This window comes from Phocoena sinus, chromosome 10, assembly GCF_008692025.1.
Source record: "Phocoena sinus isolate mPhoSin1 chromosome 10, mPhoSin1.pri, whole genome shotgun sequence".
Taxonomy (NCBI): Eukaryota; Metazoa; Chordata; class Mammalia; order Artiodactyla; family Phocoenidae; genus Phocoena; species Phocoena sinus.
Genome location: NC_045772.1, coordinates 47,600,264 through 47,625,071, shown reverse-complemented (window position 1 = coordinate 47,625,071; position 24,808 = coordinate 47,600,264). Strand labels below are relative to the sequence as shown.

The 24,808-nt window shown below is 41.2% G+C and overlaps 1 protein-coding gene and 1 non-coding gene across 3 annotated transcripts in view; one reads left to right on the top strand and one right to left on the bottom strand.

Annotated features, from left to right (window-relative positions):
• MYRFL (myelin regulatory factor like) overlaps positions 1–24,808 on the top strand; it is a 115,185-nt gene that overhangs the window by 30,145 nt on the left and 60,232 nt on the right. For both annotated transcript variants that reach the window (XM_032645838.1, XM_032645837.1), the window contains exons 2-6: positions 3,208–3,298; positions 16,860–16,927; positions 17,034–17,292; positions 18,085–18,176; positions 24,525–24,675. In XM_032645838.1, the coding sequence (XP_032501729.1) occupies positions 3,208–3,298; positions 16,860–16,927; positions 17,034–17,292; positions 18,085–18,176; positions 24,525–24,675 (661 nt within the window). The remainder of the gene's footprint in view (positions 1–3,207; positions 3,299–16,859; positions 16,928–17,033; positions 17,293–18,084; positions 18,177–24,524; positions 24,676–24,808) is intronic.
• Positions 2,530–2,602, bottom strand: TRNAG-CCC. The gene has a single exon. It is a non-coding gene; the product is annotated as a tRNA-Gly (tRNA).

Here is a 24,808-nt window from a genome sequence, read left to right as displayed (position 1 = left end):
TATTCCTCACTTGGTCTTTAACTTTTTTCACGGATTAAAATGCTTATGATCACCAATGGATACTAAAACTATTAGATAAAAATTTAATGCGGAACAAAATATTTGCAAAATCTCAAAGTATCTTGCCACAAATTACAAAAAGAATAGTAGTAACTTTATAGTGGAGAAAGTTGGCAGATAGTACCTTAACTAAGGGATGAAAATTAACATCAATAATGAGACACTATGGTCCTCCTGATATAAGGCACTAAGAGAGACATAATATCATTTGTGTAATATTCTTGCCAAACATACAAAACTTGAATTTAACCTTGAGAAAATATGAGGCAAACAAGAATTGAGAGACGTTCTGTAAAACAGTTAGCCTACACACTTCAAAAAAAAATCTAAAGAGGCATGACAGCTACATGTACTATGTTATACTGGATTAAATTCTGGACCAGAAAAAAATGCTATAAATGACGTTATTGAGACAATTGGCAAAATTTGAATATGGAATGTAGATTGTACAATAAAACTGTGTCAATGTTAAGTTTTCGGATTTTGATAATTTAACTGTGGTTGTGAAGATAATGTTTTTGTACCTAAGAATATATACTGAAGTATTCGTGGGTAAAGGTACTTGTTCTCAAATGGTTCAGAATGGTATGTATAGGTAGGTGTGTATCATTGTGTTTTGTGTGTGTGTGTGTGTGTGTGTGTGTGTGTGTGTGAGAGAGAGAGAGAAAGAGAGACAGAGAGACAAGACAGAGACAGAATAATGCAAATGTAGCACAATGTTAATAATGATGAATATGAGTGAAGGGTATATGTGACTTCCTTTGTATTCTTGTAGCTTCTCTATTTTTTTTTTTTTTTTTTTTTTTTGCGGTACGCGGGCCTCTCACTGTTGTGGCCTCTCCCGTCGCGGAGCACAGGATCCGGACGCGCAGCCTCAGCGGCCATGGCTCACGGGCCCAGTCGCTCCGCGGCATGTGGGATCTTCCCAGGCCGGGGCACAAACCCGTGTGCCCTGCACCGGCAGGCGGACTCTCAACCACTGTGCCACCAGGGAAACCCTGTAGCTTCTCTTTAGGATAGAAATTATTTCAAAGTAAAATGTGAAACATTCTTCTCCCCTCAAAAAAAGGATAAAGTAAAATTTTATCAATCTTTTTTTAAAAATAGTTTTTGGCTTTCATGCCATGCTTGGGAAAACCTTCTTTATGTCAAGATCATAAGAATAGTCACTGATGTTTTCTTTCTATGGTTTCATTTATTTATGTTGAAATCTTTGATCTATCTGCAGATTTGGTGTGGAAGCAGGAAAATGATCCAGGTTTTTTTTCTCCCAAATATATAATCAATTTTCCCCACAACATTTATTGAATAATGAATCTTTCCTCACTAGTGTCAAAGGATATGCTTATCATGCATCTATCTGTGTGTATATATATATATAATATTTATATAAGTATAAAATATATGTTCCATATATATGTAATATTTCTTGATATATCCTGGACTTGTGTTCCTTTGATGTGTTCACTTGTGTGTTTCTCAGTACTTATTTACCCCCTTCCTCCCTAATTTTTCTGGTCATTTTTATGTATTTATTTTTCCAGATGAACTTCAGAACATTTTCCTTGAGGATTATTTGATTTCAGATAACATACAAACCAATTCAAAAGGGTTTATTGGATGTATACAGGACTTTGTCATGTAATTAGAGTAGAAGGGGAACAACCAGCCTTATTAAGGGTAAAAAATCATGAAGGACCTGGGTAAAGGACCTGGCAGAAATATTTAGACTATCACTCCTGTCCTCTGCCTTAGCTATTAGGTGACTTAATCTCAACCACCAGCTTTAAAGTTTATTAGTTTAAATTTTGGGAGAAATAACTGAAGTGGTCACTGGCCAACCAATGGATTTTTTCTTTCTGATTCAAGTGCCTGTAAAGGTTGCAGGAGACTGTTTTTATAAGGGGAAAGTTCTCAGAAAATGACTGTGTATTTGGCAGACATCATAAATAATGTCTAGTAAAAGCTTTGCAATATTGAATCTTTCAGTCTAAGAACAATGAAGTTCTTTCCATTTATTGAAATCTCTTCTTATGACCCTTCATAGAGTTTATTAGCTTTTTAAAAAAATATGTTGTCCCTAAATATATGTTTAGATATTTTAGGCTTTTTGTTATTTTGAATGGAATCTTCTTTTTTTTTCATTATATTTATCTGAATTTTTGACTGGTTATTTTTTATACATATAAAAGTAATTAGTTTTTATATTTAACTTTAACCATTTATTTTATTGACTTTTCTGATCATTTCTAATCGTCAGTTGTTTCTCTTGAATTTTCTAGGTATAGAGTCATGTTATCTGCAAAGAAAAATTATTTTGTCTTCTTTATAGCATATTTTTATATTTTATATTCTTTTTTTGTTATTTATATATTTACTTATTTATTTGGCTGCACCAGGTCTTAGTTGCAGCATGCAGGATCTTTAGTTGCAGCATGTGAACTCTTAGTTGTGGCATGTGGGATCTAGTTCCCTGACCAGGAATCGAACCTGGGCCCCCTGCATTGGGAGTGCAGAGTCTTAGCCACTGGACCACCAGGGAAGTCCCTGTATTTTATATTCTTTAAAAATTCTGGTGTCTTTGTTCTGGTCAGAAAGAAACCAATAAGCTTATTTTCCTTTTGTAAATCAAGAAAAAGGACAGAACTATTGTGTTGCATTTTGGGAAGTCTAACAAAAATGTGAAGCAAGATATTGAACTTCTTGTTGAACTTAACTGGAAGTAATCTATCAGACCAACATGCCAATCATCAGTCTGTCCATTCATCCAGCCAGCCAGCCAGCTAGCCAATAAATGTTAATTGCTGCCTTTTTCATAACATAGATACAATAAGAAAGACACAGTCCTCGCCCTTAAAGACATTAGATAGAGGAATAAACACAAAAGCAAGCAATTATAATAGTGTATAAGGCAAAGTACATGGTGTTAATGAATGCACATAAAAAAGCACCTAAACCTGCCTTGGACAGTCAGGGAAGGCTGCTCGAGGAGGGTAACATCTAAAAAGATTTCTGAAGGAAATATTTGAATGGAAGAAAGGCCACACTGTCAATAAATGCACTATGCCATTTAGTTGCTTTGAAATTTTAGCGATTAGCCATTCTGAAAAATTCATGAATCTCAAGATTTTCAATTTGCCTTTGCAGCTCAAGGGGCCAGTGGCACTCTGGGGAACCCGACGCTGGATACAAGTCTGCTGGAGGAATTCTTGGGCAATGATTTTGATTTGGCGGCCTTGTAAGTAATGAGGGCACTGCTCTCCATTTGGTCGTTTATTTTTTTTATGTTTGACTTTTTTTAATATAAATTTATTTATTTATTATTTATGTTTGGCTGTGTTGGGTCTTCGCTGCTGCACGCGGGCTTTCTCTAGTTGTAGCGAGCGGGGGCTACGCTTCGTTGCGGTGTGGTGGCTTCTCTTGCTGTGGAGCACGGGCTCTAGGCACACAGGCTTCAGTAGTTGTGGTTCATGGGCTCTAGAGCGCAGGCTCAGTAGTTGTGGCTCGTGGGCTTAGTTGCTCCATAGCATGTGGGATCTTCCCAGACCAGGGATTGAACCCATGTTCCCTGCATTGGCAGGTGGATTCTTAACCACTGCACCACCAGGGAAGTCCCTCCGTCTGGTGTTTTTAAAATTATAAAATAATTAAATGAACTGGGAAGTGCTTCCTTCTTTTCTGTTTTCCAGAAGAGCTTGAGTAGAGTTGGTCTTATTTCTTTTATAAATCTTTGGCAGATTTCACCAGTGAAGCCAGCTAGGCCTGGAGTTTTTTGTTTGTTTTTGTTTTATTTAGTTTTAATCTGAAAGCCCTCACCTTCCAATTCAATATCATTAATAGATATGGGGCTATTCAGGTTATCAATTAGTAGTTATCAACTTAGGCAGTTTATATCTTTCAATGAATTTGTATATTTCTGAATTTACTGGCATAAAGTTGTTCATCATATTTCCTTTTTATACTTTTAATGTCTGTAAAATCTATAGTGAACAACAAGTGTTGCTCTTGATGTCAGTAATTCATGTCTTTTTTTTTTTCTTGATCAATCTAGCAAGAGGTTTATCAGTTTTCCTAACCTTTTAAAGAACTGGCTTTTGGTTAAATTTATATTCTTAATTGTTTTTCTGTTTTCCATGTCATTGATTTCTGCTCTTATTTTCTAATATTAATATAGCCATGTCAGCTTTCTTTTAAAAAACTTACATGCAATAAAATTCCATTTTTGTCTTGTGTATGGTTTTGTGAGTTTTGACAAATTTATAGAGTTGTACAATTACTGCCATGATTACCACACACAACAGTTCCCTCACCTGAAACGTCCCCCCCTACATTTCCACTTTGTGGTCAAACCCAACACACACCCCTAACCTCTGGTGACCACTGATCTTTTCTCTGTCCTTATAGTTTTGCTTTTTCCAGAATGTCACATAAGTGAATTCATATGGTATATATAATTATAAGTCCAGTTTCTCTCACTAAGCATAATATCTTTGCTCATTTTTTATTGCTGAGAAAAATTCTGTTGGATTGTTGTAACAGAGTTTGTTTATCCAGTCACTCATTCAAGGACATTTTGATTATTTCCAGTTTTTGGCAATTATGAATAATTTCTATAAATATTCATGCACGGGTGTTTGTGTGATCAAGAGTTTTAATTTCTCTAGGGTAATACCTTGGATAGTCTGCTGGGTCATGTTTTAAGTGGAAGCTTAACTTTATAAAAATTGCCAAATTTTCTAGAGTGGCGATACCATTTTACATTACCACTAGCTATATATTCTAATAAGCGTATAGTGATATCTCATTTTGTTTTAATTTGCATTTTCCTATCAACGAATGATGTTGAGCCTTATTTCATGTGCTTGTTTGCCATTCGTATATTTTCTTTGGTGAATTCTTTTTTCAAATTTTTTGCCCATTCTAAAAAATTAAAGTTTTCTTATTTTTGAGTTTAGAAAATTCTTTAAGTATTCTGGATATAAGAACTTTATTGGGTATGTGATTTATGAATACTTTCTCCAAGTCAATAACTTAATGTTTTCATTCTCTTAACAATGTCTTTCCCAGAGCAGAAGTTTTAAATTTTGATGATATCTAATAGATCAAATTTTTCTTATGTGGTATGTTCTTTATATCTAAGAAATATAGATATTGCCTAACTTAAGTTCCCAAGGATTTTCTCCTGTTTCCTTCTAAAAGTATAGTTTTACATTTAGGTCTATGATCCATTTTGCATTAATTTCCATATAAGTTGAGATTAATTTCTTTGTGTATAGATGTCCAGTTACTTTCAGAATCCCTTGCTGGATAACCTTTCTCTATTGAACTGTCTTTACACTGTTGTAAAAAATCAGACGACCATATTCGTGTGGATCTATATCTAAACTCTATTCTGTTCCACTGATCTATATATCTGTTATTTTGTCAGTACCATGTTATCTTGACTACTGTACTTTTATCATAAGTCTTAAAGCCATATAGCTCCAAATTTGTCTTCTTTTGTGAAGTTGTTTTGGTTATTCTGATTCCTTTGACTTCTCACATAAATATTAAAATCAGCTTGTTTATATCTGTACAGTGCTGCTGAGATATAGATTAGGATTGTATTAAGTATAGAGATCCATTTGGGGAAAATCGACATCTTTACAAAATTGAGTCTTCCAATCCTGAACGTAGTATACCTCTCCATTTATTTAGGCCTTCTTTGCTTTTTTTCATCAGCATTTTACAATTTTAGCATACAAATCTTGTATATATTTTCTTTAGATCTACACCTAAATGTTTCATGTTTTTCTTTGAGTTATTGTAAGTAATAGTGGTTTTTAAATTTTTTTCAAATTTAATTCCCAATCATTCATTGCCAGTATACAGAACTATTACTGGTTTTTATATTTTGGGCTTAGGTCCTATCATCTTTTTTTTTTAATTTTTTAAATTAAAAAAAATTTTTTTTATTTGGTCTGGCCACATGGCTTGAGGGATTTTAGTTCCCCGACCAGGGATCAAACCTGGGCCCTGGCAGTGAAAGGGCCGAGTCCTAACCACTGGGCCGCCAGGGAATTCCCGGGCCCTGAAATCTTAATGAAGCCATTTACTAGTTTAAGAGCTTTTTGTAGATTTCTTGGCTTTTTATATCTTGACAATCATGTCTTCTGCACATTGGAACAGTTGTATGTCTTTCTTTCAGAACTGTATGCCTTTGAATACTTTTTCTTGCCTTATTGAACTGGGTAGAACTTTGGCTATGATGCTGAATAGGGAAATAGAGAGATCAGACATCCTTGTCTTGTCCCTGATCTTAGAGGGCAGTCACTCAATTTTTTATTATTATGTATGATTCAGCTATAAGATTTTTTTGTAATGCCCTTTATTAGGTCAAGGAGTTTCTCTTCTGCTCCTAGGTTGCTGAGAATTATTTTAACATGAATGGCTCCTGAATTTTGTCAAATGTTATTTCTGTATTTATTAATATGATCATATGTTTGTTTCCCCTGTCTGTTATTATGGTGGATTACTTTGCTAATTTTTGAATATTGAACCAACCTTGTATTCCTGGGATAAACCTCAGTTAGTTTTAAAGTATTATCTTTTTATGTATAGCCGGATTCAATTTGCTAAAATTACTTTGAGGATTTTGCATCTATTGGTCTCCAGTTTTCTTATACTGTATTTTTATGGTTTTGATATCAGGATATTGATAGACTTCTAAAATTAGTTGGGAAGTGTTTTCTCCTTTTAAATTCTCTGGGTGAATTGTGTGGAATTGGATTTATTTTTTCCTTAAATGTTTGATAGAATTCACCATGAAATCTTCTGTGCCTGTAGCTTTCTTTGTTGGAAGACCTTACTATGAATTAAGTTTATCCAATAAATTCAGGACTATTTATGTTATCTCTTTCTGCTTAAATAAGTTTTGGTAGCTTGTTTTCTTTTTTCCCCAGGGAATTGATCCATTTCATTGTCAAACTTATAGGCAAAGAGTTGTTCATAGTATTTATTATGCTTTTATAGGCTTTTACAGGCTCTAAGGAGTCTGTACTGATATTCTCTTCTGTTTCTTATATTGGTAATCACTTTCCTCTCTCTCTCTCTCTCTTTTAATTAGTCTCTTTAGAAATGTATAAGTTTTGTTGACCTTTTCAAATAAGTATCTATTGGTTTCATTGATCTCTAATGTGTTTGTTTTCAATTTCACTGATTTCTACTCATTATTTCCTTGATTGCTTTGGGTTTAGTTCGCTCCTCTTTGTTTCGTTTCTTAAGGTGGAAGCTTAGTTCTTGATTTAAAGTCATCCTTTGCTTTCTAATTTAATCACTCAATGCTATACATTTCCCTCTCCATATGGCTTTAGCTGCCTTCCTCAATTTTTGATATGCTATATTTTGATTTTCTTTCAGCTCAAAATATTTCCTAATTTTCCTTGAGACATCCTCTTTAACTCTGGGTGGCTGGAATTGGGTTAATTTCCAAATATTCGGGAACTTTCCATGTATTTTTCTGTCACTGACTTGTAGTTTAATTCCATTATGGACAGAGAACATACTCTATATAATTCTAATTCTTTTAAATTTGTTAAGGTTTGCTTTATGACCCAGGAAATGGTCTATCTTGGTGAATGTTCCATGTGCACTTGAAAAGAATGTGTGTTCTGCTGTTGTTGGGTCAAGTGTTCTATAAATGCTAATTAGGTCAAGTTGGTTGACATTGTTTTTCCAGTCTTCTATAGCCTTGCTGATTTTTGTCTACTTCTTTTATCTATTACTGTGAAAGGAATGCCAAAGTCCTCAGGAATGATTGTGGATTCAGAGTCCTCAGTTAAGTTCTTTTTTTCTCAGCACTGTCTTCTGTCTTCCAACCTCTATGGTTTCTGATGAGAAATAGGCAGTTATTTGAATCATTGTTCCCTTGTATGTAATATATCATTTTTCTCCACTTGCAAGATATTGTTTTATCTTTGGTTTTAAGCAATTTTATTATAACATGGCTGGATATGGGCATGATTTTCTTTGAGATTATACTGTTTGGGATTTGCTCAGTTTTTTAATCTGTAAATTTTTGGTTTTTTACTACCTCTAGGAAGTTTTTAGCCATTATTTCTTCACATTTATGTTTCTGTACCAACGTCTTTCTTTCCTCTGTCTAGGACTCCAGTGATACAAATGTTAGATCTTTGATATGGTAGACAGGTCCCAGAGGCTCAGTTAATTTTTTCAATCTTTTTTTTTTCCTCTCTGTTGTTTATACTGGATAATTTCTATTGATTTGTCTTTAAGTTCACTGACCCTCTTCTGTCATCTCCATTCTGTCATTGAGCCTACCTTGACATTTCTGTAAATACCCTTCCTTCTCTCCCTCATGAAAGACAGAGAGTGGAACAAGATGTGAATCTCAATAGTAATGAGGAAACCTATTTGCAGGTACTTTGGTACCTGGCTCTTGCTGCTCTTTGCCAACAAAAACACCCTTGCCAAAATGACTGTGGGGAAGAAGGGAGGCTCAACATTTTGCAAGCTAGTTACACACACACACACACACACACACACACACACACACACAACTGGTGGGTTGCCACATGTCTGAGCCCACACTCTGAGCTGGCTCTTCTGCTCCAGGCACTGCATGGGCTGAACCCAGGCACTAATCACCCTTGTGCCTGCCTTCATATTCCTCTCAATCCATCCACGCAGCTGCCATGAATTCCTGTGAGAAGGGTGGGCAATGGGTATATCCTTACCATCTCTGCCTACAAAAAACCTGCCAGAATTTGTCAGTTTCTGTCCCCTACAAGACTTTTCCTCAAAAGAAGGTAGACCTGATTCCATCAGGGTTCTGTTTAATCATCTGGATCACTTTTATAACTGGCATAGAGTACTTTAGCTGTTTGCAGGGAAAAGTGAACAAGTGTTAAGTCTTGTTCCAAGAGCTGTCCTTCTACCTGGGAGTTCAGAAATCTATCATATGATCTTAGTCTCCATGATAATAATGGTCTTTCCAGCAAGACCAGAGATATCTCCCTATAGGCGATCGCTACTGAGATTCCGACATGGTTTGCCCAGTCAGATTCACTCTCTACCCTTGGGAGTGGGTGTCTGGCATTTGTAAGTGAGGTAGAGGAAGGAGTTAATAGTGTTGAGTATTTACCAAGTATTAGGCATTGTTCTTTGCACTTTACATATTTACTCATTTAATTGCATATTTGATTTTACACATTTCATTCTCTTATCAACTCTTCCAAATAGGCACAGTATTATCCATATTTTACACATGAAGAGGCTGAAGTGCAAAGAGGTTAAGTAACTCTTCATATGTCAATAAGTGGCAAAGCTGGGATTAAAATGTGCCTGGCTCTAGAACACCTGCCCTTTCTTCTACATTTGTCTTTTGGATTAATTGATGTTTTAGGGGATGTTTTAGACTCCGTGACTCTCAGGGAAATACATTAAGTGGGTCTACATTTATCTGCCAAAAGGTGTGACTCAGAATGGATTCTGAGCCATAGTTTGCGAAGATTGTCAGAGTTCAGGCCCGTTAAAGAAATGTCCTATGATCAGATAAGCTGCTATTTCCTGATAAAAATGGCTCAGGTGCATGCAGTTAAGTGGAGCTGCAATACAAATCCAAGAGAGAACAAGTGGAAACAGTCCCAGTCCGTGACCATGGATTTGTTGGGCTCGTCCAGTGATCATTGCATGTGTACAATGTATTCAAATACCCCAAGTGTTGAGTATTTCTAAATACCAGGCTCTCTTTTTGCAGTGCTGGGAGGCAGGTTTTCTTGCCGGGGCTCCCAGCTAATAAATAGCAGAGTTGGGATTCAAACATGAATTTACTACAAAGCCTGAGTTACTTCCTCTCTACTATATTGCCCATGAATTGTGCCTTTTAAAAGTATCAATGACAACCCTTTAAGCGATTTAAGAGAACACTAGGCTGTAAAATTTCTAGGAGCAAATTTGAATCTCATAGGCAGATTTTCAAGCTTCAAAGATATTAAAAAATGGAATTATTGGCTCTGTGAAACAGATGTCCCTAAATGCTCTATGGAAAACTGGTCCCCCGAGATGCTGTGGGAAAAAAAGTTCCATGATCAGTAATAAATAAGTATGTGACTCACTGGCTTAAACAAAATTAAATGTATTTCTTTACCACAGGACTTCTCAGGGCCTTTGATGTGCTAATATGCAACTGGGAAAGGGAAACGTTAGGCAGTGTTCTCAAACTTATGTGGCCATGGCCCCTTTTTTTTTTTTTTTTTTTTTTTATTCGTTACGCGGGCCTCTCACTGCTGTGGCCTCTCCCGTTGCGGAGGACAGGCTCCGGACGCGCAGGCTCAGCGGCCATGGCTCACGGGCCCAGCCGCTCCGCGGCACGTGGGATCCTCCCGGACCGGGGCACGAACCCGTGTCCCCTGCATCGGCAGGCGGACTCCCAACCACTGCGCCACCAGGGAAGCCCCATGGCCCCCTTTTGGGAGCATGTACCCACGTATGAGCATTGGGATGTGCTGAACAGGACATTCTCATCCTTCCGTGTGAATCTAATTGGTATGTTGAACCGGGGGCAGTTCTGTCAGGACGGGAAGATTTCTGACAGTTGCTGTTAACCCTGTATTTCCGTGTGTGGTGGAGTCCAGGGCAGCTGTCTGCCCAGGGGGAGTAGGAGCGGGCAGAAGTCCTCTCTGATCCCCTAGGTTAGCCAGCCTGTTACCTACTAGGCACACAGGTGAGCTAGGTGAGCTGTGGGGGCTGGACACACCGGGAAATGTCCAGGTATGGAGTGCCGCCTGGAGGGCGGGAGGCTAGAGATTTAGGGGAAAGCATAAATTCCTGGAGGTTGCAGTGAAAAAGGACAAGAAGTGTGTGTGTGTGTGTCCGTGTGTGTGTGTGTGTCCGTGTGTGTGTGTGTAGAAGAAGGAAGGCTCTGGAAAAGTCACCAGTGAATCTTCAAGACAGGTTTGTTTCATTCAAAAATGCCCAGAGGGGGCTTCCCTGGTGGCGCAGTGGTTGAGAGTCCGCCTGCCGATGCAGGGGACACGGGTTCGTGCCCCGGTCCGGGAAGATCCCACGTGCCGCGGAGCGACTGGGCCCGTGAGCCATGGCCGCTGAGCCTGCGGGTCCGGAGCCTGTGCTCCGCAATGGGAGAGGCCACAGCAGTGGGAGGCCTGCGTACCGCAAAAAAAAAAAAAAAAAAAAAAAAAAAATGCCCAGAGATTCACCTGTTTCCTTCCTTTACTCAAACTGCAGGCCAGGTTGTAGCAGCAGCGGCAGCATCGCCTGGGAGCTACGACTGTAGCACCTCAGGCCCCACCCCCAAAATGCTGAATCAGAATCTGCATTTTTAACAGGATCCCCATGGGATTCACAGGCATATTACAGTTTGAGAAGCCCTACTTTAGGTCACGTGCATATGCCTCCTTCCCGACCACCTCCCAAGACCCGGACCAAATCATAAAGTTTGGTTTGAGTGCGTTCAGTGCAAGTAGACAGTATACCGAGCTTTAGGCTGGCCTTGAGGTGCTGCAGATGGGGTAAGAGGGAGCTAGCTGAAGACATTGAGGTGACAGTTCATCACAAGTTCGAATGGGTGACTTCATAGGAGGGGAACCTAGAGACATATTAGGTCCGTGAGGAATCAACTCCGGGTTTCATTTCATTTCATTCTAATGGTTGAGCTTAAGCATCTAATATTCTGGGTTTCACTTAGGACATATCTTATTGAGGTTGGAAGGAAAAATGAGTTAGGCGTCAATGACCAGCTGCATGTTTTACTTCTGCCACCAGTAGAGTGGGGCTGATAAACTCTTTACCGTGATGTTGCGAAAGGGAGTGAGGTAATCCACATAATTCTATGAGATGAGCTGGTTAAAGGCTGAGTTCATTGACCGGTTTGATTTCTGGGTTCAAATGGACGCAGCAGGAGAAAAGGTAAACAGAATCCTGGGCACAAACATTACCAGTGACTTCTAGATTCTAAAGATTTTGTAGAAAATGAAATAACATAGTAATTCATTTGATTAGGATATTTAAATATCTGTATTGAAAACATTGTGTTCTTTAGAGCATGAACTCTGGTGATAGATCACTTTACTCCAGTTTGACTAGATGCCAGATGAATAATCTGGGGTATGTTACTTAACCTCATCAAGCCTCGGTTTCATTGCCTGTGGTGTAGGGGCAGTAATAGTACCTTTTCACATGGTGGTAGCAGAGATTAGATGAAGCAACACCTGCAAGGGTTAGCTCAGTGCCTGGACCAGAGTAGGTCCTCCATAAAGGTTGTCTATTTCTAAAGCAGCAGGGGAGAGTGGTAAGAGGGAGGGTCAGGGTTCTTGCAGTTTGCCAAGATAGAGCCGAAGGGGAGGGGTGGCAACTTGCTTTTCTTGCTTCCATTGCCCTGTCATGAAATGATTTTCTTGGGCTACTTTATTCACTGATGACATTTCTGCCAAGGCCCTTTCCCATCCCAACTTCCAGGTAGTGGGTACAAACCCTATGCAAGCTTGGTCAAGTATTTATCAAGTGCCTACTACGTGCTCACCAGTGGGCAGTATGCAGGAGATACACACACACACACACACACACACACACACAGACACACACACAGTATTAAGACATGCTCTTAAGTGAATGTCTGCGTGGGAGGACATGAATCATACACATGAAAAACTGGAGAAAATACTTTCAGTAACAACTATTTTTATGCTTAATTGGGTGATGGAGTACAACAGTGAACAAAACAGATGAAGTTCCTGCTAATAGTTTACCAAGGGCAATGTGGTGGAAAACGGTCTGCCCTGCAGGGCACCCAGGCATTTTTCTTTGAGTTGGTGGTGTGTGGTAATAATGATAAAGAGCAGATTGACTTTCTGTGGATTTGAGTATTGTTTTTAGGTTCTCAGCAGGCAATGCATTTCCTTATCACCTGCTCCTGGGGAGAGCCATTCCCATCCCTTCACTCTTGGTGCTCCGTTGTTGTGATGCGACTCCAGTGGGAAGAGAAAGACAATGCTGTATAGTATAAAGTCATTCAGTAAAAAGATGAAGAAAAATAAATGAAAGGCAGGGGAGTAGAAAGTGAGGGGTGGGAGAAGGCTACCATGTTAGATTGGTGGTCAGGAATGCCCTCTCTTGATATATGAATTTATATAAATAACATTTATGGCCATATGTCAGGTAAAAAGCAGTCATTCATACTTACTAAGTAATAACTCTGTACCAGGCAGTGTGCTGAGTTGATATCAATGTGCAGTAGAGCTTTAGAGAAGGTGTAATTTGTATGTGAAGACCCTGGGGGAGTCATTGGAGAAAACCGAGGATTGGACTGTTGAATTGTGAATAGTCCCAGATGGGTGTTCACGGGAAGCCCTGTGTCTTAATACTGTGAGTCCTGCAGTCCTGCCTAGTGTTTAGTAGAGTTATGAGCACGTACTAGGCACTCAATAAATACTTGATCAAGCCTGGCTGCAATCTGAAAGAAATCCTGGCTGCTTTGGTGGCAGCATGCAGATGTCATGGATGTGCTAACCTCAGCCAGCTGGAGAGAAAAGTCTATTTTGCACTCCTTTTGGTTTGCATGGCATTCAACCCCCAGGAGACCACACTTTGCCATTCACCCTCCAAAAACCAAAAGCAAGTTATGTGTCTGAGAGGAAGGGATTTAGAAAGCAAATTATTCATTTTATAAGGATTTCTTGATTTTTATAACCATTTCCTGTAGAAGGCAGAGATAGAGACAGCCCCTCAAGGAGTGACCAATGGTTCTGTCAATTTCTAGGTCCCTTCATGGAAATCCCTTCAGCATAATAGGAAAATTCAGAGCATGGAAGGCCCAAAACAGTCTAATGTGCATTGCTGACATCATGATTGTGAGTAGGGAGGAGTTAACTGCTTAGAAACAGTCTCAGACAACAGTGTTTTTCTTAAAGTTAATCATTGCCCTTGTTTTAAACAATTTGCTTAGTTTTGAAGGTAGCTATCCTTAAATCTTACGTGAAATTTTCTGAAAAGGAATGCAAAATTTCTCCCAATCCAGTAAAATGCATTGAACATGAAATGCAATGAACTAAAGGAGTAGCCAGAGTGAGTTTGGGAAGGGAGAGTAAACTGTAAGGAAAGTATCAAAACTTTTAAATTCGCATTTTAAAACCGCCAACACATGTTCCTGCTACTCAACACAGGGACCTTTGGTTCTCCACAAGGACCTGCTGGGTGAGCATGCATTCCAGTCTGTGATGTGCCATGCCATATTTCTCGAGTGTATTGATAATTTGCTTGTGATTTTCAGTTTTCATTAACGTTATTGAATTCAGTGGTGCCGCAAATGTAAAGGAAAGTAAACAACTGCCTTGAACCTTGAATGTGGAATTGTGAGATCACAGAGTCAATCACAAAATTTAATTTGTAAATTTTAAAACAATTAATTTATTTTTGGCTGCATTGGGTCTTCGTTGCTGCGTGCAGGCTTTCTCTAGTTGCGGCGAGCAGGGGCTACTTTTCGTTGCGGTGCGCGGGCTTCTCATTGCGGTGGCTTCTCTTGCTCTGGAGCACAGGCTCTAGGTGTGCGGGCTTCAGTAGTTGTGGTGCGCAGGCTCAGTAGTTGTGGCACACGGGCTTAATTGCTCCACGGCATGTGGGATCTTCCTGGACCAGGGATCGAACCCGTGTCCCCTGAATTGGCAGGCGGATTCTTAACCACTGTGCCACCAGGGAAGTCCTCGTTTGTAGATTTATACATGTAGAGTGATACGAAGTTAAATGGTGCCATATATATGGCTTATAATGAAAACCAGTAATCCTTTGCCCCACTCCTCCCCATGTCCCCAAGTTTGGCTCTCCCAGAGGCAGTTACTTTCCAACTCTTTTGGATGTTTCAACCACCTTTTATGTGAATAATGTTTTATATTGCTGTTCTTGCTTTATACATCTTAAGAACTTACTATCATCTTCCAGGAGGATTTAACTTTCTTATATCATATCCGATACCCACTTCTATCCCCAGCCTCCCAATATCATAAAATTGTATAAGAATTTTTGGTTAGGTTTATATTCAGGGATTACATTACTATCACTGTGTGTTCACATATAATTTACTAAGATTATATTTTCTTTCTTGAGTTTTTTTTTTCTCTGCTTTTATTTGCGTTTATTTGTTTGCAGCATTTGTTCCCGGGCCCTAAGTTTTTGTTTCTTCAGTCTCTTCTAGGATGTCTTTTCTTCTGTGCAACCTCTTCTTCTGGTTTAGGAACAATGTGTTCTTTTTCAGTAAGGATCATCTCAAGGTGGAAGGGAGAGCTCATGTATGGATCCAACCATGAGCTCTGTAAATCCTTCACCGAATCTTGGGAGTTTTGTTCACCTGGATGTGCTCAATGAGTCCTTCCATTTTTCGCCCAGTAGCTCTACAATCTCCCTGGATCTGTTTCTCCAGAGAATAAAGCTTTCCAATTTCTGTTGGGAAGTTGCCAGACTATACAGGTGGGAGAAGTTGATCTAAGGGTCCAGCTGTTCTTTAATTAAACTGTCAATCAATTCTTTCACTTTTAGCTCTACCTTACCCCTGAATTCAGAAACTGCTGGTGATGCCAATATCTTGGTCTTTTCTGGAGTTGTTTTCAAATTGGACAATGTCTTGTTGGTTCCTACATCCCCTCTACCATCCCCAGGCAGCTTTTCCCTTCTGCTAATTCAGTTACCATCCATCCTATTTCTGTCTGTTACTGAAATATGGTCTGTTGTAGTCTCTATTCACATATGTCTTTTTCTGTTTATGCCTCTTTATTCCTTTACTTTTATTTCGGTGGAGTTTTTGGAGTTTCATTTCGGCGGAGTTTTTCGGTGGAGTTTTTGGAGGAAGGGAAATGTATGTTTTCTATTCCCTTATTAATAAAAAGTGAATAAACTATAAAGGACCAATTTGAGGAGAAAGCATAAGTTTTCTAGTAAATAATAAAAACAGATTTCTCTCTTCATTGCATGATATTGAAATCTTAATGAAGCAAGAAAAATATGATAGCTTACTCTCTAGCAAGAGGATCAAGTGGAGGATGGTGGTGATTATATATAACTTAGAACCACAGAGTTTCTGAGCCATAAGAAACTTTTCGAACAGAAAAGGTAGGGTTTTTTTGAACAGACATTTTCACACTTTTCTTAGTGATGGTACTCATTTTTTAAAATGAAATTTTACTTGCACCTCAATATATAAAACAGAAAAAAGTTATAAAATATTTCCCCCAGGCATTTAAAATTTTTCTTTTGTAAAACACCTGAGCTCCTTCCAAGAGCTTGGAGATTCCCCAGAGCACAGGTGGAAAACCGTTGCTTTAGTGGTGACATTTTATACTGCTTTAGCCCAACCATCTCTCTGGCCTAAGTGCTTTGAGAATGTTAAGAAGACACAGTAATGTTAATTAAGCTTTGTTGAGCACTCACTGTGTTTGGGGATGTATGTTACGGGCTTTACACACAGTATCTCATGTAATTTTCACTATGATGCTATGAGGAAGGCATAATGATTATTCCCATTTTATAGGTGAGGGAGTGGAGGCCTGAAGAGGTTAAGTACTTGTTCATGGATACACAGCTAGGAAGTGGAAGAGCTGGGACTCAAACCCGGGTCTGTTTGATTCAGAGCTCACTCAACATGACACTGGGCATGTTCTGGTGGGCTTTGGCCCCCAGGAGCACCTGGAACCCTCCCTAGGGGTGCTGTACACAGAGGGCTGCTACCAGTTTGTGAAAAAAATATATAATGATGGAAAAAGTTACAAACAAAAGGAATGCATGTCTCTAATCCTCAGGCAACGCCAGCTCCCAGATACCCCACCCTATTCTGCGTCAGACTCCTGCTCTCCTCCACAGGTCAAAGGTGAGTGGGACCCACCTCCCTCCCGCCCGTCTGTCACTTGCTTCTCTTCTTTTTGGACTCTGCATGGTGAGAAAGAGGGGCCTTTCTCACTTGTGTGTTTCCCCAGGTGCGTGCTGCCCGACTCTGACACCTGCCGCCGGGGGGATGCCAGCTGCTTTCCTCCTCTCGGCAGCTGCTCCTGGGATGCTGCCTGCACACCTGCCGCAGGGCTCGTCTGAAATGAGCGACTCTGCACATTCCCACAGTGCCTTTCACAACTGCTACCCAGACGCCCGTCATCTCAGGACCCCTCTGGACCAGTCTGTGTCCTCCCATCTGGAAACTGGTTGTTCTTACCATCCGCAGCCTCTGTGCCACAGTCCTGGGTAAAGGGCAAGATATTTAGTTATGAAAGACCAGCCAGCCCCTCTACCCTGCAGTGCTGGTAAAGAGTGAACTGTGGAGTCCTCTCCAGGAGATGGCAGTGTTGAGACATATATCAGACCCCCAGTGCCCTTGGCTTCAAACCAACTTTTAATCAACAATCCACTGAACCCAAGGCCCTCATTCAGTGGAAAGCTAAAATGTCAGAAATGTATAGGGAGATTCTGGGTGCTGGAGAAAGCACTGTTTGCATTTGCAGCCTCAACTAGACCACTCAAGTGATTTGTGAATGAGCTCTCTGAAAAATATCTGTCTACTGTCTTAATATTCTTTTCTTCTCTTTCCCTTCCTCTCCGCCTTCCCTCTCTTTCGTTCCTCCTTCTGGATCTAGAGGATGGCAAAAAGAGTAAAGGCCATCAAAAACTGTGATAAAATTCTATGTGAAAAACATTTTCAGGTATAAAATATACCCTTAAATTTTAAGTATCTTCTGTCTTTGTCTCAATGAGTCCTCTGCCTTTGGAAATGTTGTCAGTTTATTTTTCAAATAGGTGAATCCCAGATCCACTGGAGAGTGAAAAACTAAGTTTCAGACTAGTAGGGCTCATAGAATAGGAGCTTGCCCGTCCACTCCATGTATCCACCTGGTGTTGCAGACTAGTAGGACTCAAGGAACCTTAACTAACTAGAATTAGTCTTAGGAAGAGGCCCAGAGCAGAGTCCTGGGAAATTAAATTTGATTAACTTGGAGAGAAAAGAAGAATCCTAACCTTATTTTGGGTTCTTAATTTTAGACCCTCATTGCCACCGACCAAGAAGAGAAAGTGCACACAGGCGCTGGAAGACTCCGGGGACTGTCACGTGTGGGCCCACCACTCCAGACCAAGTGAGCCAATCCGGGGCCTGTCACTGCCATTAAATCATGGATTTTTTCCCAGCCTTGCAGTAGCCCTACAAAATTAGTTTCTCTCTCATAGAAGGGCAATGATAGACTCTGGGAATTTATTTCTTCCCTCTTGACATAATGTTTCATGCAGTGTTAGGTAGGGTCCTACGGGTGCTCCTGGGAAGAGATGCCATTGTCTCTCTGGTGGAGATGAGATGCTGGTCCCTTCAGTTTTAGGGGCAATTGTGTCTCAGAGGACCAAGGCTCCAGGCCTGGGGAAGCCGTGCCGTGTGGCAGCACCTACAGGAGCCCGCTGGTGTGCTCGTTGCTTCGTTCAGCTCAGTCCTTCTCCACTCAGACGTGCACACGTGTAACGTGGGGATCTTGGTAAAGTGCAGATTCTGGTTCGGTACGCCTGAGGTGGGGGCTGAGATCCTGCATTCCTAACAAGCTCCCAGGCGACGCCCATGCTGCTGGCTCATGGGAGGGACTCGGAGAAGCAGGACTTTAGAGCAGCGGTCCCCAACCCTTCTGGCACCAGGAACCGGTTTTGTGGAAGACAGTTTTTCCATGCATGGCGGGTGGGGATGATGGTTCAGGTGCTCACGTGAGCGATGGGGAGCCGCAGTTGAAGCTTTGATCACACGCCCGCCGCTCACCTCCTGCTGTGCGGCCTGATCCCTAACAGGCCGTGGACCTTACCGGTCCGCAGCCCAGGGGCTGGGGAACCCTGCTTTAGAGGATTTCTCCAGGGCAGCAGGAAGGTAGAAAGTTGAGCTTCCCTAGCACTTGCTTCCAATTAGCAAGTTCCCAGTAGATCTTTGAAATTCTGGAAAATCATTTTAAGTCTTTCAGCAGCATTATACGATGCCCAAGTGGTCAGCCCCCCTCATTCTTTGTCTTATATATCATGGGACATATCATGTTTTGAGCTTAGAGACCTGATCAAGTTGAGAGCAAACTGAGGCTTCTGAGCCTGAAGGCTTGAACTTCTGAATCTCCAGAGTAAACGCTGTGACACTTGTTAGGGGAAAGGAGAATCCTCCGTGCCAGTGCTATTAGCCACTATAAATACTTAATGTAGGCAGTGAGAATAGTGCCCCAAATACATGGTACCAAGTCATATCTCTTTTACTCCCAGGCATCAGCTTGGCAAGGATCCAAGGTTTCCCTCTCAAGGCTCCCCTCCCTCTGTTGTCCCTACACTCCAGGGGTTTATGCTGCCTGGACAGGAGGTGCCCGTGGCTTTCTCCCCTGCTCCGGTTGCTGCCTTTGCCCTTCACAGCCACACGATGAGAGCTGGCCCTCTGTGTCCTGTGGAGCCTGCTGGTCCTTTCAGGGACGTCTGGCCTCAGCTCCATCATGGGCTGTGAGGGTCCTTCAGTGGACAATGACTTCACGTGGCCTTGTCCCACAGATCGTCACCCCCTGGGCATGCTGTGGTAGCACTGCACCGGGCATGCAGCCATTGTATAAACCAAACCTCTACTGCCTTCTTATCTTTTGCATGGATCCACCATGGCCGGCAGCTGCTTGACTTTTCTTATTCAACCTTAGAAACGCAAAATGCTAATTCAAGCCTTGTTTCTGGATAATGTGGAGCTCTCCATCCACCTTCCTGTGCATGGTTACTCTAATTTCTTCAGGTATCCCTGCATCCTGCCTGCAGCTTCTTTATGCTTCTCACATACAGAAAGCTGGGTAAATTTCTAGCCAGATGAGGGACCCATCTGTTCACTCTCCCACAGATGCAACAGCTCCCTGAGAGTACTGGGCAAGTCACCCAAACCTTCCAAGAGTTTTCTCATCAAACCAGATTGCTCCTCAAATTCTCCCGGCTATTTCAGAGTTAAGCTCCATCCTGTGAGGATGTTCTGTGGCTTGTCCCTAGAGAGGGCATTGAGAACAGCCATAGAAAAGTAACTGAAATGTTCCAACAGATAGGAAATCTTGCATCCCTTGTTTAAATCCTATTCAAAGGTCACTGAAAAGCCACCTAAAGATAACTGGCTCCAGACAACAGTTCCAGAATGAAAAATGAGCAGGTTCCCAGGGGAATTAAAAAAAAAAAAAAAAAAAAAAACAATCCAAATGCCATGTTTTCAGCAGAAGTTTTCCAGTGGAGAACTCGTATTTGATGTTGCAGAGGCCAAGGGTTTTATAAAGGTCCTGGGGAAATGGGTAGTGGAAGGAGGGGCTAGTCTTATGGGCCGGATTTTGATGGGGGAAGATGTTCTAAATCAATGAGTAAGACTTTTCCAGTGACCTTTTCCCCAGCAGTTCACTTTGGACAAGGATGCCAAGAATCCCTTTTATAAGGATCACAATGTAGAATTACTGGGTTGCTGGGGGCAAATGTAAAATCTTGCCTAGAGAGAATGTAGCTGCTGGGCAGGCTCCTGCCAGCTAGCTGGTTCCTGTCCCCCCATGGTCTGGACCCCAAATACAAGAGGGTTCCTGGTCTACCTGATCCTAACTCTAAATAAAAGAGGGCTCATAGCTTCATATGGTTTGAACTTCCAATGCATGAGGGTTTTTCAGCCCCAGAGTCGTAGCTTTTGGTCCACAGTGAGAGGTGCCTGGGCTGAAGTCACACTGTAGAGTCAGGAAAAGCCTCATGTCTCCAGTAATCGGGGACTTTTCAAGCCTGACTTTTCTTGATTATCAAATGAGAATCACAATTTCTACTTCACCCATTTCCAAGACTTTTAAAAAAAGTAACGTATAAGAAAATATTTTGAAAGACATTCAAATGCAAGCTGTGAATTTTCTCCAGAAAGTTGGGACTTGGGCAGTTTGCTACCTTCATACTTCTGTTTCTCTCTTCTGTTACATTTTCTCAAGAAATCCTCACTGTAGCATGAAGAGAAGAGAAGGTTTGAATCCCATCTCTTCCACATAACAGCTGTGACACTGGACTAGTTATTTCAGGTCTTTGAACCCCAGTTTCCACATTTGTTAAATGGGATTAAGAATCCTTACCTTGTAACCACTTTATAAATCTGTTTGGCTGCATCTACTAAAACATATCCAATGACCCAGTGATTCCCCACCTAGGAATATACCTAACAGAAGTGTATACACATGCCCACTAAAAGACATCCCCCCAAATATTCATAGCAGCACTAGTTGTAATAACCATAAACTTAAAATAACCTAAACGGCCATCAAGGATAAACTGTAGTATATTCATGTAGTGGAGTACTATACAGCAATGAAAACGAACAAACTACTACCATTTGCAACAACAATGAGTGAATCTCATAAACATGATGTTGGGCAAAAGAAGCCAACACATAAGAGTACATATCATATTATACCATTTCTATAAACTCCTCTATGGTTTGGATTTCAGAATAGTGATTATTCCTGGGCAGGAGAAAGTAGTGACCAGAAAAGGGCATGAGCGCTTCTTCTAGAGTGCTGGAAGTGTCCTATTTCTTGATCTAGTGGTAGTTACCTAGTATAATTCATTTTATAAGAAAGTATCAAATTGTGTACTAATGATCTGTGTACTCTCCTTCGTATATATTATAGTTTAATAATGAACGTTTATTGAAAAAAAAGGGATCCTTACCTTGAAGATGAGTTAACGAGTTGATGAGAAACTATGCCAAGTGTCTGGGACAGTGCCTGCAGCACAGAAAGCACACAGGACCAGTAGATATCATTATTATTATCATTAATCTTGAGGTCCCAGATTGCCATCCCTGGGGCTCACCAGCTGATAGCTAGCTCCAGGGAAGCCAGGACTATGTCAGTCCTATGGAATGGCTGCCCCGAAAATCCTGCTGCTGTGCTGGGAAAGGTCTGGAAATACCTTTATCCTTGAGGACAATGTCCCCTACCCACTGCCCACCCTCCCTACCAGCACTTGGAGGAGTGGCGCTGACCTTTGGTTGATTCCCCTGGCGCCTTACTGCCATACTTGAGTAGGAAGGGGTCCCAGTTAGCTGGTATTCACTCAGGCCCATGACATTAATTATTTCACATTAGATAGAGTTACTGTGGAGGCCAAGAACAGAAGTACTTGCCAAGGCTTGTTAGGAGTAACTGAGTCACCTGAGTTGAAACAGATACGTGTGATAGTGACACTGCCGCTAATACTAACCAAAGGCACCACTGTTTAAACTCTTACTGGTGGCAGACACTGTGCTAAGCACTTACCGACATGACTCACTGAATTCCTTCCACAGTCCTGGGAGGCATCATATTGTTACTCACATTTTGCAGGTGAAGAAACTGAAGCCTAGAGACATGAGACCATTTTCCTAATTGTGTAGCCAGTACATGTAGAGTTGTGATTCAAACCCAGTTCTGTCTGATTGCAAACTCCAAGCTCCTGAACTTCCTTTATCCTCTCTCCGCTGGAGGAGGGAGGAAGGAAAGATGGAAGAACTAGTTTCTCCCTTTCTCTGAACTTGGTATAAGTAGGCAAACCATGGAAGGTTTTTTGTTTGTTTTAAAAAGCTTTTGAGCCAGGTAACTTTTGGAGGAGTGAGGGCATGAAGAGCTACTTGCATTGCTGACCTCCTGTATCCTTTTTATTTTATTTTGGCTGCGCCGGGTCTTAGTAACCGCACACAGGATCTTTTTTTAGTTGCGGCACGCGGGCTTCTTAGTTGTGGCATGCGTGTGGGATCTAGTTCCCTGACCAGGGATTGAACCCGGGCCCCCTGCATTGGGAGCGCAGAATCTTACCCACTGGACCACCAGGGAAGTCCCTGACCTCCTGTATTCTTAGCTGGGAAAAAGTTTTTCAGGATTTTCAGAAAATCCTTTTCCAAAACGGTTGTTTACAAAACCCCCAAAACAGATGTTCTGCTTAGGTGACAGGAAATAGTGATACCCCGAGAAAAACACAATTTCTGTGACATTTGGGACCCAAAGTAACCTGAGGCAGCTCTGCTGTTTACTTAAGAAGTCCTCAATACAAGTATAAAGAAAGAAAGCTAGGTGAGTGAAGGAAAAACCAGACACATGCCCCTGCATTTTCCAAGCTGTGGGCTAAGTGCACATGCTGTATAGAAGCCGGTGTCATATCCCGTGTTGTTGCTTACAGCCGACACCTGATCTTATGTACACACACTATTTCCCTTTCACTCCTGATACCAGGCATGAGTAAAGGTAGGGGAGCTCACAGAAAAGGGTAACAGCAAACATCCTAATGGAATTTACATAAACTTCTGCGGTTGAATTGTACCATTTGGTACAATTAGACAAACTCAAATTAGACAAACAACTTGCAAGGATTATGCAAAAATAGTGGCTTGCACTTGTGAAATTGCTGTTATTGGACCATTTTTGAATACAAAAGTAGCAATTTCATATAGTTAATACTACCTTCTAACAAGAAATTCTGTTACTTTATCTTGGTATTAGCTTTGAAAGTCCTTTCGCTTGTATTACGATATTCTCTCTGCTGTGTGATGTGGCAAGATGGGCAGGACACCTGTTTCAATTTCCATTTTGCCGCTGAGGGAATTCAGACGCTAAGTGAATAAATAACTCATCTAAGTTCAAAAAGTAGAGACCACAGAATCTTGGTGCCACAAGGGACCTATAATAGATTAGAGCGTATTGGTTGCAATTAACAAAAACAAAGAAAAAAAGGACAAAACAAAAAACAAAAACCCTCAAACTGCCTTAAGCAAAAACAAAACAAACAAAAAATCAAAATGAGGGGCTTTACTGGCTCCTGTAACCCAAGATTTAGGAGTGGATCCCAGAACTCAAATCATGCCATCAGGACTGGGTGCCCTTCACTCTCAACTCTGCCTTCCGCTGTCCTGGCTTCATTCCCAGACAGGCTTTTCCCTCATGTCCCAAAATGGTGCCAGCAGCTCTTGGGGATGTGACTTATAGGTTCAAACCTCATGGAAAAAAATCAGCATCTTTGAACCCGTCTTCCCTAACGTGCTGAGATCCACTTTGCTTGGATTGAATTAGGCCATGTGTCTACCTGGTGCAATTACTGATGCAAATAGTGAATGCTGTAGTTTGATCAATCCTGCGTCCCCTACCCTCCTCAGGCTGGGAGTGGGCTTCACCTGAGTCACACAAACTGGGAGTGAGGAGACGCCATGACAGAAATAGGGTAGATAGATACTGAGGGAAAAGTTTCTGACAAGTGCTTGCCATGGCACCTTAGAATCACTGACCCCAAGCTGCTCATCTTACAGATGAGGAAACAAGGCCAGCCACATGCCCCCTGCCTCCCAACACTTGTCACTCCCCACACGGTCCCTCTGCCTCATACATGGCCTATGCATTAGCTCCACGCAGCTGTCTGTGAGTCTAGGAAAAACAGCCTCGGAGGAAAGATTTAATGCACTGATTTCTTTGCAGTGACAAGTAGGAGTCACAGCAGCGAAATGCAAGACCACGACAGTGAGAGACAGAACATGCTGCCTGTGGACCAGTGCTCTCCTGCTTTGAAGTGGCAACCATACCGAAGCGTTCCTTGGCATAGTTTATTAAACAGTCAATATGAAAAACTGTAAGTGGCCTTAGGAACCCTGTGCTTGGCTGGAGAATGAGGGGAGAAAGGCAGTGCTGACTCTCAAAACTAAAGCCAAGTATTTGAGCTTGGATGCCACCCCTGATCAAATGGGATGCATCAGTCAGAAAGT